This window comes from Acipenser ruthenus, chromosome 25 (assembly GCF_902713425.1).
Source record: "Acipenser ruthenus chromosome 25, fAciRut3.2 maternal haplotype, whole genome shotgun sequence".
Classification (NCBI taxonomy): Eukaryota; Metazoa; Chordata; class Actinopteri; order Acipenseriformes; family Acipenseridae; genus Acipenser; species Acipenser ruthenus.
This window is the reverse complement of record NC_081213.1, coordinates 25,676,024-25,694,497: the sequence shown is the minus strand read 5'-3', so window position 1 is coordinate 25,694,497 and position 18,474 is coordinate 25,676,024. Positions and strand designations below refer to the sequence as shown.

The 18,474-nt window shown below is 37.2% G+C and overlaps 1 protein-coding gene across 3 annotated transcripts in view; it reads right to left on the bottom strand.

The window, feature by feature from the left end:
- LOC117414150 (fibulin-2) overlaps positions 1-18,474 on the bottom strand; it is a 53,702-nt gene that overhangs the window by 13,135 nt on the left and 22,093 nt on the right. For all 3 annotated transcript variants that reach the window (XM_059000001.1, XM_059000003.1, XM_059000002.1), the window contains exons 3-8: positions 7,196-7,307; positions 6,464-6,593; positions 5,956-6,142; positions 3,770-4,096; positions 979-1,101; positions 87-188 (exon numbers count right to left, since the gene is read on the bottom strand). In XM_059000001.1, the coding sequence (XP_058855984.1) occupies positions 87-188; positions 979-1,101; positions 3,770-4,096; positions 5,956-6,142; positions 6,464-6,593; positions 7,196-7,307 (981 nt within the window). The remainder of the gene's footprint in view (positions 1-86; positions 189-978; positions 1,102-3,769; positions 4,097-5,955; positions 6,143-6,463; positions 6,594-7,195; positions 7,308-18,474) is intronic.

The following is an 18,474-nucleotide window of genomic DNA, read 5'->3' as shown; positions in this document are numbered from 1 at the left end:
CTGTGTCTAGAATGTGCCTATTAGTAGCTAAGAAATACTATTTTCAAATGCAACTTATCTACAGTATGTAAGAACGATGTACTTACCTTCACATGAAAACCCATCCCCCATTCGGGCATATCCTGGGAAACAGGAACAGGTCACCTCCCTTCCAACCTGAGAGCAATGATGCATGCAGCCACCATTGTCTATGATGGGGGGGGAGAGTATTGAACAGTATAAAAAGTAATACCCAAGGCACTTCTACACCCCTGATACAGTAAGTGTGTTTTATAACAATAATTCTTGTTATAAGCTTTTCCCTCCTAAAATGTTTACCTCATTAATACGAGATTTTAAGGTGTTCTTTACATTAGGGAATAAGAGGCTGTATCTAATTTTATGACTAAAGCTGAGGGAACAAGAAGCCACTTTGTGGCTTGGAACTTGGATCTAGGAGAGTAGGCTTCAGGCCACTGCATGGCACACCATGGGAGACTTGGGGTTTGATATAGCAACGTTGCCTCAAACTAGGTCTCCTGGAACCAGGTTTCAAGCCCTGAAAAAGTGGATTTGTGATCCCCCAGCTTAAGAGCTATTGTTTGGCTAAGGAGAAACACACCATTTTGAAATCTCAGCACAAACACTGACATTTAGTATTTCTGATCTGCTGTGGTCTGGAAGATTTGGAAGGCTTTCAGAACCTTAACACAAGCTCCCCCCGCCCCCTGCTAATAAATAAATAAATAAATAAATAAATAAATAATAATACTTTCATTACTTGTGCATTACAGCAAAGAGAGAAATGTGTATATAACAGCACTCTATTGCATTGTCTTGTTAGTTCGCTGTAAATCTCTATGCATCATGTGGAATTTGGGTTTATTTTTTATTTACATAATACAAATCAAAGAGATGGGTGACTAGCATGTAAAAGATCTAGTGTGATGTGCAGCTTTTACATCAGTTAATACAGGAATATATGGATATGTAATGTACCTTTACACAGATCTTCCTCTTCAATGGGAATGGCAGTGGTAGGAGCCTCCATTGGAGTTGCCTCAGTAGCAGGTGTTTCTTCCTCCTCTATTAACCTGTTGTTGTCTTCATGGTCTTCATTTTCTACATATACAGAAACATTTATGAAAAGGATGTACTGAGCTGCTTTCTAGGCATAAAGACGTGTTTGAGAATTTGTAACTAATGTCAGGAAGCTGGTTTTAACCACCCTGGGTTTTTATAAAGAGTGGCATGAAATCTATTAATGTCTTCAAAGCAAACAAAACTCAGTCTGATGGCACATTCAAAGACATAGTGCCTTCAAACAGGAGTGAGCCCATAACATGAATCTACAAACATGAAACGAGTTCCCTTCTCATTAAAACTAGTTATTAAAATTCGTTTCCTCATTAAAATCAGTTCTCATTTGTGCAGGACTGGAGGACTCCAATCTCAAGTAGTGATCAGGTCCTAAGAATGTGATCTACTCCAGATATGGACATGAGCCTCTGACCTCTCGTCCACGAGTTCAAATTCAGCATCATTTAATGTGTTTATAGGTTTTTGGTTCGACTGTTATCTGTTAAAGGCAAAGCCACTAGTCAGGGTGGCAGTGTTTAAAACAGCTGGCAGTGCTCTCTTCCTTGTGTGTGTGGAATATTGCCTGACTGAAGCGAAGCCAGAAACATCAACACCAAAGTGCCAGCTGGCATTGAGAGTTGCAGCCCTTTTGTTGAGGTATCGTTCTCATGCAGTAAGATGGTTTGCTGTGTTAGCCTTCCAGCAGAAGTCCTATATAAACAAAGCCCTCCATTAAACCGGTCTTATTTCCAGCACTCTACCCATGCAATCAAGTTCTCTCCTAATGAGAAATCATACGATTTAAAAAAAAAAACCAAATGATTAACATGTGCCCTCAAGGATAACAGTGGACCAGGTATTGTAGTGACTTATAAGCAAAGAGCTATACTTTAAGATACATTTCTGTATAACTGGCTGTATCTCATATCTGCCTAATTCTTGACCACCCAAGCTTTATGTCTGCTTTTGATTTTGAATTGAGACTAATTGGCAGCAGTTAAAGGCTCCATCAAAACACTGCATGGCCTCATCTTAATTCAATTTCTCCTCCTAACTCATTATTGCCCAGGACATTTATATCTTTTCATAACCAAATTCAGCCGGATTGGTACTCCAGTACCTTCAGATACTCTCTCCCACTTCATTAAAAGGAGATCATTCTACACCACGGTGCAAAGTATATTTACACCTGCTTAATTCACATTAGCAATCTCAAAGAATATCCTTCCATGTAGGAGAATGTACACTTACAGGGCGTTCTTATCACACTCTGAACATAATGCACAAATTAAATAAAAACTCTGCACTGTTTGCTTGCTGCACTGTGGCTCAACACAGGGGACAGAACACAGTCACCAACAAGAGCAACCAAAAAAAAAATAAAAAATAACTACAGCAGTGTTTCTTGAGTCAGAGAACGGGCTGAAACACTCCAGACATCAAAACATTTATCTAACAATGGGCTTTCTTATCGGGACTTGGTCCGCAGTTTGTATATAATGTAATCAGATAGAGGTCAGCAGTTTAACATAAAATGCAGGTTCAGGAAGTAATTCCATATGCCTAGCTTGGATAAAAATTATCAGTCCCAATCAGAAAAGTATTTGTCACACAACATGGAAAGGGAAGGAAAGGATTACTGCGCAGCTAAGACCTGAAAAAATATTGGCTTGTAAATATGTACAAGCATTAGCTAAGTCACAGTAATCCTTGCCAAGAATGTACACCAAGTCTGCAACTGTAATTGAAGTGACAAAGGTGATGAATTCTAATAAGGTTAAAGTCAACACTAGAACAGCTGGAATCCATGGGAACTGGCTGCTTCCACTAAGTTCCCTATATTTAAAAGTTCCAACTTCTAATATACCGCTCCTGTATGAACTGTACTGATTTAGCCTTTTATAGTGCTGGGACAAACATGGCTTTCTCATATTCGAGTATCCTTTAAAAATATTAACTAATTAGAATTTGTATTTTGAATTAGCTGAACAGAGGAGGTGTGAAAGGTGATACTGACTGGGGTGTGAGCTGGTTGAAATCTAGGAATAGGGCATCATATCTGCTGAGAGCTGATTTTGGATTGCTCCAAGTAGGATTTATTACTCTGCATCTGGCAGGCTACACTAGGCACGAACCAGTTACCTCATGGTCCCTGAGCGAGTTTCTGAACCAGTGAACAAAACGTCAGCTTTGTTCATCTCTGCAGCAGGGGTCAGAATCATCTGTGATGTATATTACCCAGCATGCTCGGAGGCCTCAGAAACTGACTGCATCCAGTGTATGAGCATCCCAGTCATGTTTTTATTGGTTGTACGACCTGAAGCAACCCATTTGCACTGACATTTGATCCTGTTAAATTCCATTAACTTTTCTCACCTGCAGGGGTCATCATTAAAGAAGCGTGTCACCTCACACGGCACAACCGGTCATTTTATTTCCATTTTCACAATACATCCTAGATAATGTGTTTCTTGTAATTTTAACTGTGGCATTTTTGTTTTAATTTTTTTTTTTGTAAACAGCCTCCAGCAAAGATTTCAGATGTGTCCTATCATGTTTTGAACTTCAAAGTTTGAAAATCAGCGTAAACTAAAACAATATGACATTCCCCCGAATTTACTCTCTCACTCACCCTGATCCACCAGCTTTCTGTTTTTAAACATGAAAGCATGCACAGCGTGACGGCAGCATCAATCCCGATGCCTCTCACCTGGTCTGCAGGTGTATCCGTCAGCCAGCAGGATGTGTCCTGGAAAGCAGGCACACTTGTAGGATCCCCAGGTGTTGATGCAGCTTTGGTGGCAAAGTTGTCCCGCATAGACCAGGCACTCGTCGATGTCATCTTCCTCATCAACAGTGTTTTCTTTCTTCTCTTTACCATCCTCTTCATCAACAGTGTTTTCTTTCTTCTCTTTACCATCCTCTTCATCAACAGTGTTTTCTTTCTTCTCTTTACCATCCTCTTCATCAACAGTGTTTTCTTTTTCCTCTTCACCAACCACAGAGAAAGCCTCTTTGGGGTATTCAGTGTCTGAAACTTGAGACATAAACTACGTTTACATGCAGGAATTCAGAATACCAGATACTCGTTTTACGGCTCCTCCACATGTAAAATAAAACTTAATATGGGTGTCATTCTGGTATTGGACTTTTGTGCCAAGTAAGTCCATGTTTTTGTGTCATACCTGCCGCCTATTTGCACAATTAAATTGGTTTCGGAATTTGTCAGTAGCATGCTGGGACATCCCAGAGGAAATACAGGCAACATCCATCTACAATAACACATTATGATAATTTTCCGAAAAGTAAAATGCAGTCAATTAAATTCAGGAAACCCACAGGTTTACCCATATTGTTCCACAGGAATGCGTTTCTGTTTGCTCATGAGAATTATTCATTCACAAGCAGAAAACATCTGACACATTTCAAAAGCTTACCTACCTCATGCATCCTTCCTGTGAAAGGGTGGATATTTCCACAGTAAGAATTACCCTGCAGTCTTAGAAATCACTGAGGCTATTCTATTCTAATATATAAAAGGATGTACCTCAGCAATTCCATAGAGTATAGTACTATGCACTGGGATAGATGGTTACCAGTTTGACCCACACAGAACCACATACATTACAACACACATATACTATACCCTGTATGGACTTGACCAAAGAAAATAGCCATTAAAATGCCACTCAGGTACATATCTTACCTGCACAATGCTATGCGTCCTCTAGACTATAGCACCCATAGCAATGGTCATAATTACTATGGAACAATAAACATACATATACATGTGCCCTACTGCCATACCCTACTGAATGCACTGTAAGCACCAAGCTGACAGCATCACAACACATGCTCAATCTCTTACTAACTCCAAGCAGTACATTTTACTCAAGCGGTAACCTAAATAAAACATGGCACATAGACATCCTTAGGCTGCAGCTAAAATGGCATCAGATGCAATTGGTAAGCTGTAGCCACAGGGATGTCAGTTTTTGAGGTTCTTGTCTTAACATGATACTAACTAACTGTACATTGAATTACACTGAATATTACACACACTTCCACATTCAATTATCCACTCAAGACAGGAAACTGTGAGGTCTGACCTGGGTCATCTCTATTAATATTAACATGTTCTTTGGTAACTTCATCCAAGACTATAACAGGGTTATATCTGTGAGTGACACAACCAGTTACTGCAACTGGCATGTCAATATATTTTTACACTAGCTGACAGAAATAGGGCCCAATCTTACCTTTAAAGGCCCAAGTAAAATGGTTTGCACAGACCAGAGACAGAACCCTCTGACAGGCATAAGCTGCAATTCTGAAGGACAGGAATAGGATGCAACAAGCCACTAACAGGCAGAAGAGCGTCAAGTGCTGTGATGGCTGACTCTCACGGCTCTGTCAGTGTGGTTGCAGTGCGCTCATATTTTCAAAGCACTACAAAATGCTTTAGGCACAGAAATATATTTTCAGAAGACGAAGAATAATAACATGACCCCATCATCTTGGGGTCTGTAGTGGATCTTTAAAATGGCCTAAACAAATTCTTAACCCTAACCCTAACTACAGGCCAATGGGTTCATTCTAAAATAATATATAAGCGAGGTGATGGGGTCATATTTTTTTTTATCCGGATCCCAACATACATAAGAAACTCTTAATGGTAGGATTGCAAAAATGTTCCCAAGAAATCTAAATTGAAAAGACACCCCCCTTCTTCCACGACACACACGCACTACTAATTCTAAAAAGGAATTTACATTTTTACACGGGGGTTGTCCTCCGTGGAAGAATAAAGAACGATAATAAACATTGTATAAAAGTTAAGGGCAAGATTATGCAGCATTGGTCCCTGTATGAGAGACAGCTATCAGGGTTGTTTACCTCGTTCTGGTAGCGACGTTGGCTCTGGCTCTGTTCTCTGTTTTAAAGTGGGCTGGACGAAGCCTTCGTCTCCCTCGCAGCATGTCAGGAACACATGGCTACAGGGGTATCCCAGAAACTGGTGGGCCTCGCAGCTGTGTCCCTCACTTCTGAGTTTTAAACCAAGAGAGCAACAGCTACAGCACTCCTAGGGACCAACAGGAACACTGTTACAAACTGCACCGGTACTTCGGTCATCAATGAATCCTCGTTAAATAACACAGGATGGTATTCCATTTTATATTCTGGGCTTGAATGTGGGAACTAGAACTTGCGTTGTGTTTTAAGACAATACTGTGAAAACAAATTCCTGTCCTCTGCAAAGATGAGTTGAGATTTTTAAGAAGAAAACTAAAAATGAATGCTACTTTTGTTCATAGTGCTTGCAGGTGACCAGTTTAGTAAAATAATGAACTGTACTATGTATAGAGCACACATCTTTGACACTGTTTCCCAACATCAGCCTTGCCTTGTAGGAGTCTTTTCCACAGGTATCACTTTCATTCGCCTCACAATCTTCTCCCTCTTTCGCTGCGGTCATTCCAGCCAAGCAACTGCTTTCTTTTAAGTATCCTATACAGCACTGTTTCTGGGCAATTCTGAAAAAAAAACAAAAACCTGCTGACGCACATAATGCTAGTTAAACTTGAACTTTGAGTCAGTCTATCCAAACTTCCTAAAAGAGGCTTGACTCGAAAAATTCTCATAAAAATTAAAAAAATAAATAAGCCATCTCTCTTGCTTAACTATACAAGGTCTTTTTTGTTTCAACCTTTGATGACGGCATATGAATTAGCTGTTATCCGTTAAAAAAATAAATTGTACAGTGCATACATGCATGCTTTCTCATTTAGGCAATTGCAGTAAACGTTTTATATACCAGACCTGTTTTTATCAAAGTCACTGGAGACAGTAATTACATTTTTTTATGTAATCAAAAATAGGGGGGCCAAGAATGAGGGGTATCCACTATTGTGTTAAATGTCTGAAAACATGTTGGGTAAAAATGTATGTCTGGCAGACAGACAAGTCAGAGCAATGTGGCACGTAAACAAGGTTAGAATTGTGACCTACGCTGTTTCTCAAACAGGCACTTCTTTTCATTTATTGCAGTTACATTTGGACTTTTTATTTTTCTTAATGCAAACACTGTCCTACCGCCTCATATTTCAGTGTTTAACAAATGCCAGCTGCTACTTACCTACAGACAGATGTGTTAATCTCACTCTGTGGCATGTCAATGCACTGCCCATTGACTGAAGCCCACTGCTGTCCAGCTGCACAGCATGCTTCCACCACTTCTTTCACAGAAACTATAAGGATAAAACATAATAGTCACTATATGCCCAAAACATATCTCCTCACTAGCTAAATCTGTGTGAGATCTGGTTTATTCATTTGTGATGTACGTATTTTGAAAGCAGGCACGTTTTTCTAAGAACACAATCCAGGGAAACCCACTCAGCTATAATGTGTCCTTTTCCTAACATTGCATAGTAAACCTGTGCAGTATGTAGTAACCTAAACCACTGTGGAATATTTCTGAAAAAAAAAAAAACACGTTCAAATTCATCCAGACTTCATCATGTAACCGCTCATCATCAAAATGAAATGAAATACCTTAAGAAGTATAATTGCAGTACCTGAATTGCAGGAAAGGACACCCACAACACAGACCATAAGCTTCAAATTAGCAGACAAAGCCATATTTCTTTTCTTTTTTTCTTTCTTTCTTTTGTGCAGTCAGCGTAACCTGTAAGCCGTTCCAATACCACAAGTAAATTCCAAACTTTATTGATTTCCTTCACAGTCGTGTCGGTGGATTTGCCAACTGCATGTGAAACCAAAGACTAATACTTAGAATACCAGACGCCCGATTCACCGAACGGTGCCTCCTACAGTTAACAATCACCCAAGAATACTTGGAATGTGAACATTTTTCAGAAAACCTAATGATAGTTTTCAACTGTAATAAACTGTAACTGTTTTTTTTCCCAATGCTGTACAGTCTTTACCTGCTAAAAGAATTGCCATGGGGAACCCTACTCTCCCAGCATGCTACACATTTGTATACCCATTTAAGTGCTTGTGTTGGATGTACTATTCAAATTTAAATTCTATTCAACATAATGAACAAAATAAAGTGTACAGAGAATTTGATGTACTTATTTCATTATCAAATATCTTTCAATTAAATGTTCATATTTTGTATATTATTATTAATAATAATAATAATAATAATAATAATAATAATAATAATAATAACAATAGAATATGAGCAATAAGATACAAAGTGTTGATTGAAACTACAGTACTGTTCTTCCGAAGCAAATCAATTGAAACCGGAAAAAACAAACAGAGGTAATCAATTTGAATCTTATTTCATCCTTGAACAAGGATCCCTGAATCCGCTAATATTAAAAACAGTAAATCAGAAGCTCTGGATTGTCAATACTAGGCTCATATCTTGTAAATTTTAACAAGTCTTTATCTTTGATGTGGAAACTTAACAAGCATTTACCAGCTGGTTTGCTCTATCACACTTTTTTTATATATAAAAAAAAGAACTACAGTATCCTACAGTCTCTTTAATGGCTTTTCATGATGTCACTGCATAGTACTGCAAGAAGAGACATTAAATTGCCCCAATTGCTTCCAACACAACCGCAGAATATGAGAGGAGCTGACCAATGAAGATTTTCCCAAGGCACCTTACCTAAAATAAAACATGTATCTTTGTAAAACAAATACAGGAAGCCTGATTGTTTATATTTTCAACACAAAGCACTGCGCTAAGTTTACAGTATTTTTTGCATCAGGTTTTATTATTATTATTATTATTATTATTATTATTATTATTATTATTATTATTATTATTATTATTATTTAGTGCTTTCTAATGTTTTCTTGTTTTCATTTTAGAAAAAGTAATAGTGGGTGTCACTGGTGTTGAATTGTAATAATAAAAAAAAAGATTCTAGTGGATAAAAATGTGGGTAGGGATTATAATGATGGATAGGGCAGGTTACAGAAAACCAAATGCATTTATTAAGGCCTTCTAATTTAATGAATATAATGTACAAGTCAATGCTTCAGTGAATGTCAAAATGTAATATGTCTGAATTCTTCTAAATTCAGAAGTATTAAGACTGCTGATATTCAAAACATACTGAAAATGGCAAGGGTGTGTGTGATTACTGAAATGGGACAGAACAAGTCAAACTGACAGCAGAAACATACAGTACTGGCATATTCATCAGACACTTTTGAACTGTCTCTGAGAACGTACAGGGCTTTTTCTGACATGCCCACACATGCTAAATACCAGATCCTTAGAGCTTATAATTAGAGTGGTGCTATTTTACAGTATGTAGTAAAAGGCTTGACAGTTCAATGTTTTGAAGAGGTCCTTTAATCAAGTGAGTTTATTTTATTTATTTTAAATATCCATCTTCTTGGCAAGGGGTTCCTATTGTAATAGGATGTACAGTTGGTTAGTGCCCTGAGCACCCTGATGTACTCATGAATACTCATCATATGCTCAGATGTGTTGAACATCCTAAATGATCATTATTGGTTATTGTGAAAATAATTGAATGCACTTCCTTTATTTAGTTTACATTGTTGTATCACTGCGATTGTTCAGGTTACACTTTTGATATTTTCTATCTTCTAGATATTTTGATGGTATAGAATCAGGTGTCTTGGTTACATCGTGAAGCTGTGTACAGCGCTTTTATCTTTTTATGTCTAGGTAAAGACTGTCAAACACAGTAATGACAAACTTGCATTACAAAATCTGAAATGCAGTAAGTGGACAAGTGAGTGAATGATGTCATTATGGCCTGTTACAATAAGTGGACTAAACAAAATAACAAAAAAAACATCTCTATTCTTGGCTTATCTGGTCAAACGTGGATGTGGATGGCCTTTTTGTAGCACGGTGACATCATCGAGGAGACATACACATCAACATGATTTTTTTTATTTACAGTGACAAACAAAAGAGGGAACAGAAGACCAGGCTTCATCGAAACCAAACAGGACCTAAAAGAAGCCAGATCGTTCCCTAAAGACCATTCTTCCATTTCCCAGGAAGACCACCCCTACAGTATACATTGAAACAAGCCTGTTTGTTCCATAACTAACTAAACAATGGACAATGCAACCTTTATTAATAGTGAAAGGAGACCTGTTTTTAGTCAAAACCAGCTCTACTTCCATACATAAGGCTCCACTGTGTTTAAAAGATTTCCCAGCTATGTTTTTGCTGAATGCTCCTAAATCTGATTCCTGCTATGATCTTGTCAATCAGTGGTGTAGTCAAGCCGGAATGCGCATAATAGGCAAGCTAAGTCACATGACTCACATCTCCCGCACAACTGTGACAGTGCATCGACTATGACTGTGGACCCACACACAAACGAAGCTGGAGAAAGGCACTTTGGATTGTCTACAGTAGTATATGTGTTACCAGAAGTTCAGTATACAAACACAATGTGAATTCATATCACAATTCTTGTTTAAGAAAATCTCTATTTTAGTGGTTCCGGTACCTTGAGATTTAGGACTACAGCACTGTTCTCAATAATATTCCATCCAATATGTGTGGTTCTTGACTGACCCACCCCTTGTATTTGTTACTGAATTTACCAAAGCAAAGGCATCAGATTTCCTAAGGGATGAAGCGTCACCAAAATGGCATCTATTATACAGTATATCAAAATTGAACAGGCAAATTCAGAAAAAAACTCCCACTTGAGCATTTCTTTCTGTTTCATTTTGCATTTAAGTGACATTTAAGAAGTGATGGGAGACGCTCAGTATTACCAGACATTATATATCTTTTTTCTTATACAAAATGGTTAACCAGAGGTAATAATTTAAAATATTTGAAGGATGCTTACAGGCAAAGCTTTCAACACTCCAGCTCTAAGCTTTATCAAGACGCTGCCGTAGACATTTTCTGCAGCTGTTTATCATGTTACCGCTTAGATAAACATCCTGCTAAAAGGTTTATTGTATTTCCAGAAGCTTCAGAGTGGCATGGCTCAATGTTTTACTCTGTGGCAGAACACTTTTATTTGTAGCCACTTTAACCAGCTCCCATCCACCCACTGAGATTCTATCATTTGGAATAAATTAGGAGAATCCATCAGCGAGTGGTAGAGAATTTACCACAAATTGCATGAGGAATACCCACAAATACAGAAAACTGTAATAATGTAATAGATATATATCACACATGTATCCACTGTATAAGCAGTACACGTCTATTGTGATAGTATTCCATTTATAACTACTGTTTTGTAATGTTGTTTGCAACAATTATCCGTGCACAGCTACAGCTGCCAACATGGTGGTGTTCCAACCTGACCTAGCATGCATTTTAAACACAATATCAAAGCTCGCCACAATTAAGAAGCAATTGCATTGGTCCTCTTAAATAAGTTTACATGTGTGGGGTGTGTTTGAATACACTGAGAGCTGAGTGTTCTGAAACCAACTGATATTTACTTCCAGAAATATATCTCAATCCATTCAGGTTTAGGTTCAAATAACATGGCTTAATCTGATATCCTGTCAACTGCTATTTATCTCTAAACAGCTTTGTAGAAGGGAAAGACAAGTGTTTTAATTACATTTTAGAAATATTTTTATGCTTTTGGTTTACCTGTTAAACACCTGTGTAAGTTGAAAGCAGTCTCTATGAAGTCATCATAACCACTGTATTCTTCTGTAGTTTACCTTTTAATACATCATAATTGATCTGTGGCTACCAATCATTCTGCTATTCCATGTCTTTATAACACAGTTTACTATCTGTTTCCAGCTCAATGTGGCAGGCCGGTGGTTTCTCACACTATGCAATGACGATACATTTTGGTGGTTTGTCCATTATGTTAAAGGGTATACTTGTGAAGAAATTTAAACAATGTCTCAAAGTTAAGCAGCAGTCAAACAGAAGGCAATAGATATTTAAGATGTTTGGGATGTGCAAAACCACAATAATTCGTGCAACCCAAATTATACATGTGGTATATCTTTCCCAGACAAGCTGTATGTGGCTTAATGCACCAGAAATAACCAGCTATTGGTAAATGTTATGTTGGGCTTGCAAACAGAAAGTAATAATCGTATTATATGATACCACAGCAAGTGACAGTCAGATCCCCATTGAAAATTGGTCATGAGCGCTGGAGTCAAATCTAATTTGTATAATTATTTTTAAGAACTTATTTTAAAGGTTAATTTAACCGGGTTGTGTATTGTATCCAGTACAGTTGTTCCAAGTGAAGTCTTATTTTTGTGCCCATCAGGTTTGAATGAGCCTTTTATTTTGTTTTTTTTAATGAACCTCTGACTGTATTGTTTTTTTTTTCCCCGCGTTCCCTTTCTCATCCATCCAATTCAGTTTGACAATCCCGTCCTCCAGTTATCCAAGCTCTGTCTCTTCTGGCTCATCAGTAATGAAGGCAGTTAGACCAAAGCTGTTCAGGGAAAGAGTATCATGGCCAAAGCTTGACTGACTAATCCACTTGATTTGCTTCCTGGCTCATTAATCGACTTCACTTTAATCAATTTATAATTGATTGAGTCGGTCATGTTTAATAATGGTTAATATAACGATGTTAGGGAGAATGTGGTTTCTTCATTTTGAAACTGGTGGACAAAATATTGATTCCAATACAATCTAATGTAATTCAAAAAGCATTTATATAATGATTTCTGCGTAACCATCAGAAACCACTTCACAGGGTAGCATCCAGCATTTACCATTACAAAGCCGCATTTAAAGAAGTAAGTGAATCTGTAATCCAAAACCTTGTGCAAGGCAATATGAGATTGTGGAGGTGTGCACACGAATGTCCATATTGCAAGGGTTTTCCACTGGAAGGTCTTTTAGGTGTCCGTTGCTAAGGTGCTGGTGTCATGATATTCAGGGAGCATGATGTCCAGGTGATATGCAATTCTATAACGAGATTCCCTTTATCCCTTCCTGTATTTAATTGTAAAACTAGAATAAACACACATCAGAAATTAAATTTTTGGACTTATGATTCCTTCTCTTCTATCGGGTGTCTCTGCATTTTCTGCTTATTTTAATGTCAGGCTTTTTTTTTTCAACTTGAAGATGACAGGAACAGACCACTACAGGGTGCTAAACACAGAGTGTGTGAGATGGGGAATTTTTGACGCTGTGAAGTCGTGTAGCATAGCAGGACACCATGTGGTCAAACCAGAGAGTCCAGTTTCACATGGGTATTACAGAAGCATGAAAATGCAAAGAGCCTTTTGAAGTTGTTTGAACTCAAGAGGTAGACATTTTCATATTTTCTTTGTAAATATTGTTATTAAATGGTTTTCATTTAAGGTTTTTTTGTTCATTAAAGGGGACATGTCACATGCAGAGTCTGTATTATCTTCAAATTCACCCGGGTATGTGAACATGTAACCTGGGGGAAGGTTTTTCAAATTGTACTTGAGCTGATTTTAATTGACGGCACTCCCTGTGTCCCTCTTTTGCAAAAGCTTTGAACAATTTATTTTCTCAACATGTGTTTCTCAAATGTGAAAGAAACAAATACTATAGGATAAATAGTTTCATGAATATCTAATTAAAACTAACATATGACAAACAGAATTCAATTGTTATGTATTCAGCCCCTCCCCCCCATAAACCTTGGCAATATTACATACAATTCTCTGCTGAAATAGCAGCTGACAGATTCCACCAGTTTAATAGTACCCTGTTTAACATTGTAAGCACACTGTGCTAGTCATTTGCTCGTGTGGCATCTGGCATCCATCTCAATGGATTGACTTTGACAGATGTCAGTGAATATCATGCTCACTCCGCATCATGTGGATCCATTCTGTGCATTATGTACTCTTAGAATAGTTGGCAATGACTTTTTAAACTGATTCAATAAAAAGAGAAACAAACCAACTTAGCCCCAACTCAAGTTTCTTTATTTTTGATTTTATGATTGAGTGTTTTAAATTCCGGGAAACCTAAACCAGATGACTGAGGTAACATAAGGGAAATAAACTTGTGCTTTCTATAAATGTACACACGTGCAGTGCAATACATTAAGCATAGTCATTTTCAAGCCCTGTTGGCTGAACAGCTACTAAGAATAACTCAACACACTGTCACATCTCCCTTTCAATTTCTTTATCAAAAATATTATACATATCCACATTAACTGATGAACACAGAAAATAACATTATTTTTTATTTTTAAAAAAACCAATATGGAAACAACTATGGTCGGCATACCATGGTTCTGGAATTTAAATAATTCCACTCCATTGGAACAGAAATAATTACAATTTGGGGCTTTGTAAAGCAGCATGAAAGTGTCTGCCATTCAAATACAGTCTGCACCAAACCCTCCCCTCTATTGTCTTAAGCATTAAGAAAACAGGCCATTTGTTCCTAACTGGCTGACCAGTCTCTGGCCTGTTTTTCAATTAAATAAACACAGAAAGCAGACTCCTAGTAGCTGCTTCACAGTATGGAAAGACCATTTCTATTCCTTCAGCCTCATTTTCTGAATTGTTTATGTCATGTCTCCTGTTATTTTAAACAGGATAAACAGGAAGAGATGCTTCTGGCTCTGATATGAGCTGTAGTCTTTGCTACAGTTTGTTTAGTCAGTGTTGCATCATACATGGAAAGGAATAAAGTGAAGCTACCATATGATGCATTTTTTATACATATTTCACTGTAGATACTTATTGGGGATAAAGGTTACTGTTTTATTTTATTTTTTTGCACCCAGATATGAACATAGGTACAACCTGCCATCTGTTTTCAATTGATATTTGGTGCACATGAATCAATACCTCACCTGTAGGACTTAAAGGATAGGAAGCAAGAGTACTGTATCAATCAATATAATGGCTCAAAACGATTGAGCCTCTTTATTCACTCTTGTGTAACATGCTTTGCATGTTCTCAAGGAGCTTTCTTTTCAGAAAAGGCTTACTCGCCTATATGTTGGCCTCACAATGAAATAATACATGTACCCTGTCTAGAATTAGGAATGCTATAGGCAGTTAAAGCCAGCTCTTATAAGGACCACATGAACGTCATTACTTATTAAATACAACCTTGGAATGTCCTATACAACCACAGACGGTTTAGTAAAGCATGGTGAAGCTGTGGTAAAGCACAGGCAAATAACTATAGTAAAGCAATGTTAACCTTGGTAAAGGGTGGCTATTACATGAAATAGGCAAGGTAAAAGAACAATACAGTGCAGTTACCTGATAAAACAGTCCTTAACTTTCTAAACTCATATACATAAAATAATACATTGGCTCTTTGTATATTTGTAACTGTGATATATAAGTAAGCTTCTGCATGTCTCAGCTTTGTTTGCACACTTCCGCTTGAAGCGTTTCAATGAACTATGATTGAGTTATGCAGATCCTATCTACAAAATGACACATAGTACATAAAAAATAGTTGAATAAAATATATTGATAGGAGGAACCCTGCTGATCAGTCTCACTGTTCATAAACCTCTGTAAGAAAAGTAAACATGAGCTGTCTTGGACACATTGTGATTTATTAAATGTGGGTGAATTAAATTGGTTTAGGAAAGGAAGCAATATTGAGAACCTTCTATAAACAGAGGTTTATAGGGAGATCATCCATAGCTAAAACAGACAGTTGCATACTGTACAACATAACAGAACTTCAGGAACTTTCCACACTTACAGATTACATTTAGTGAGTTATCATGACCCTCCAGTGCACAGGGTCAACTGCACAGATTTACACTTATGTTCAATCAACACTTTCTATGAGAAGTTGTCTTACGTTCCTAAATATAAGTTTACTGCCTCCGAGTAAATTTGTTGATGGTACCAATAAATATCAGTCTCTTGAAGCAACACAATGACCCAAGTGGTGAATCACTTCTTGGCTAGCGGCAGGGCAGATAATTAAAGTCCTAATGCATCCTAAGTGACCGATTATCTGAAGTAACACCTGAAGACGACAGATTTATCTATGAACAGTCCGCACTGAAGATGGCAGAGTCCCAGCACTCCTCCAAGAGATCATTAATCACCGCAGGACGCCTGGACAGCTGCAGGATTACTGAAGAGCCAAAGGGGCTCGACGCAAAGGCAACTCTTCTGTATTGTATAAGAGAGGGAGATTTGGTTATTAAGGTTGTCTCTACAAATCATGGAAGCAACTGCATGGCGATTTTATGCAGTGAACAAATTGTGGGTAAAAATCCACAGGTTTTTTTTTTTTTGTCCCCTATTGATGGTTATTACATACATATAACACAAATACATGATTTAAAACAGATTTACCTTCCATCATTGCTTCTTAAAACAAAATCACTGTGCTGCATCAATGGAAACACAGGTCATCCTGCCAGAAGGCTGTAACACAATAACTGTACAAACATTTTAAATGCTGGACCAATATGAGCCATAAGTAGAGGCAGTCCAAATCTGCAGAAAAATATGCAAAAAACTGCAGACATTTTCAGTAGATATCTGTGGAGTGTTCTGCGGAGCATCTTATGTGTTTAATATTTGTATTAATAATGGCTTATAAAAATGTAAATCAAGCAAACATAATCCTATCAAACAATTTATGGGTTAAGTACTTCCAATGTAATATATTAAGCATTTTTAAACTGTTTAGAAACTGTCAAATAAAAACATCACACGAGACTTAACAAAGCTTAAGCTTAATTTAACAAAACTAGAACCGAATAACTAAGTTACATATTTCAGGTCACTTTCGCAGTCTGTTTATGGTAATTATAATGACGATCTAGCCATAAGTTCAATAAATCAAATTTCCAGTCCACTGTGCTGTAGTTGACCCATCTTTGAGCACTAAAGCACTCCCATTGTACCTTTCACTTCATGAACCTCACTTTAAAGATGCATTGGGCCAACAGGAATGTACTGAAGCGTAAGGGTCATTATCAGAAAGGAATGTATTACCCAAATGAAAAGTATGTTGCTTTTGATAACAAAACTTTGTATTTTAAAATTACTATTATTTAAAAAAGGTACAAAAATAAACTGTAACTGGATTTTACATATTCTTCAAATGATGATAGTAAAATATTCCTAAATGACCCAGTAGTGTTCATTGCAGAATCTATATAATTCTGCATCTGATTTACATGTCAAGAAACTATTCTCAGCTCAACGTCATACCGAAACATTTATAAGAGCTTGGCGGCAAGCCGTGACATCTTTTAAATTCTAATTTGCAGTCAGTGGTTTCCTACTTCACAGGACCGGCCTATTTACATTATACCGGGGAATGACAGTAAAATGTAAATAATGGTTATATATCTTTTTTTATGTTTGTTTTTTGTGTGTTTCATTTTGTATTCTCCTCTTCTCCTGACATCTATCTAAATTCAAAGCACGAAAAGAAGAGATAAATAAACTGCTGATGTCGTGTAACCTTGTCACAGCGCACTGTCAGGCTTGAAGGAGGTTTACGAGTGAAGCTCTTTTTCTGAGGTATTGTTTTTCCTTGCTGTTTGAAGATTGAGCATTTACATTTATTCCACAGTGACAGTGAAATACTAAAGCTACACGCTATCACAAATCATGAACAGAAATTTGAGGAAAAGCACTCCAACACTGTTCAAGGACCCAGCAAAATTTGTCCCAAAAGGAAGGTGTCTGCACAGATGATCTCAGATGATATTTCCTCATAACAAATCTCTTTAATCTCTACAGCAATCAGTTTCCAGTTTAATAGAACAGGAGTTTGACAACACAATCTCAGTCCTGAAGGACAAGCCTTTACCTCTCTCATACAACAATCAAAGTTTTAGTACACGGGACAATATCAATATTCTTAGCTTACCAAAAGGTACCACTGACATTTCCACCATACACACGGAACTTGAAAGACTGGGTCCTTGAATGTGAGACGCCAATCTTACTGTAGATTAGACGCAGAATAGAATGTTGCTGTCTTTTTTTTTTCAGATAATACTATCTTATTACAGATAATGTAATAGTAATCCAACAGTAAACTGGGATATACAGTACAGCCCTTTTGTTGTAAGCACACAGCTTTCAAGATAAATTACATTGTTTATATTAAACTCTCCCGATCTGTTCATTTAAATGTGTCGTAAATCAAACATCTTTGCTTAGCTCTAAACCAGCCAGTTTCACTAAAAAACAGAAACACCACACTAATATCAAGTCATACAGACTGCATCATATTGCACAGAAGGCATGCAATGATGTTTCCTAAAACACAGACAAAACAGTGAATGTGTCCTGCTTTACTTTTTTTTTTTCCTAGCACTAAATATTTGTTTAAATTGACAATGGCTTTCTAAAAATGACACTATGCTAAAACAGTTTTAGAGTTAACAACTGCCCATTGTTATTTCAATGCTGTAAAAAAAAAGAAAAGAGCAGACCAATGTGTGACACATATAAAGACCACGGTTCAAA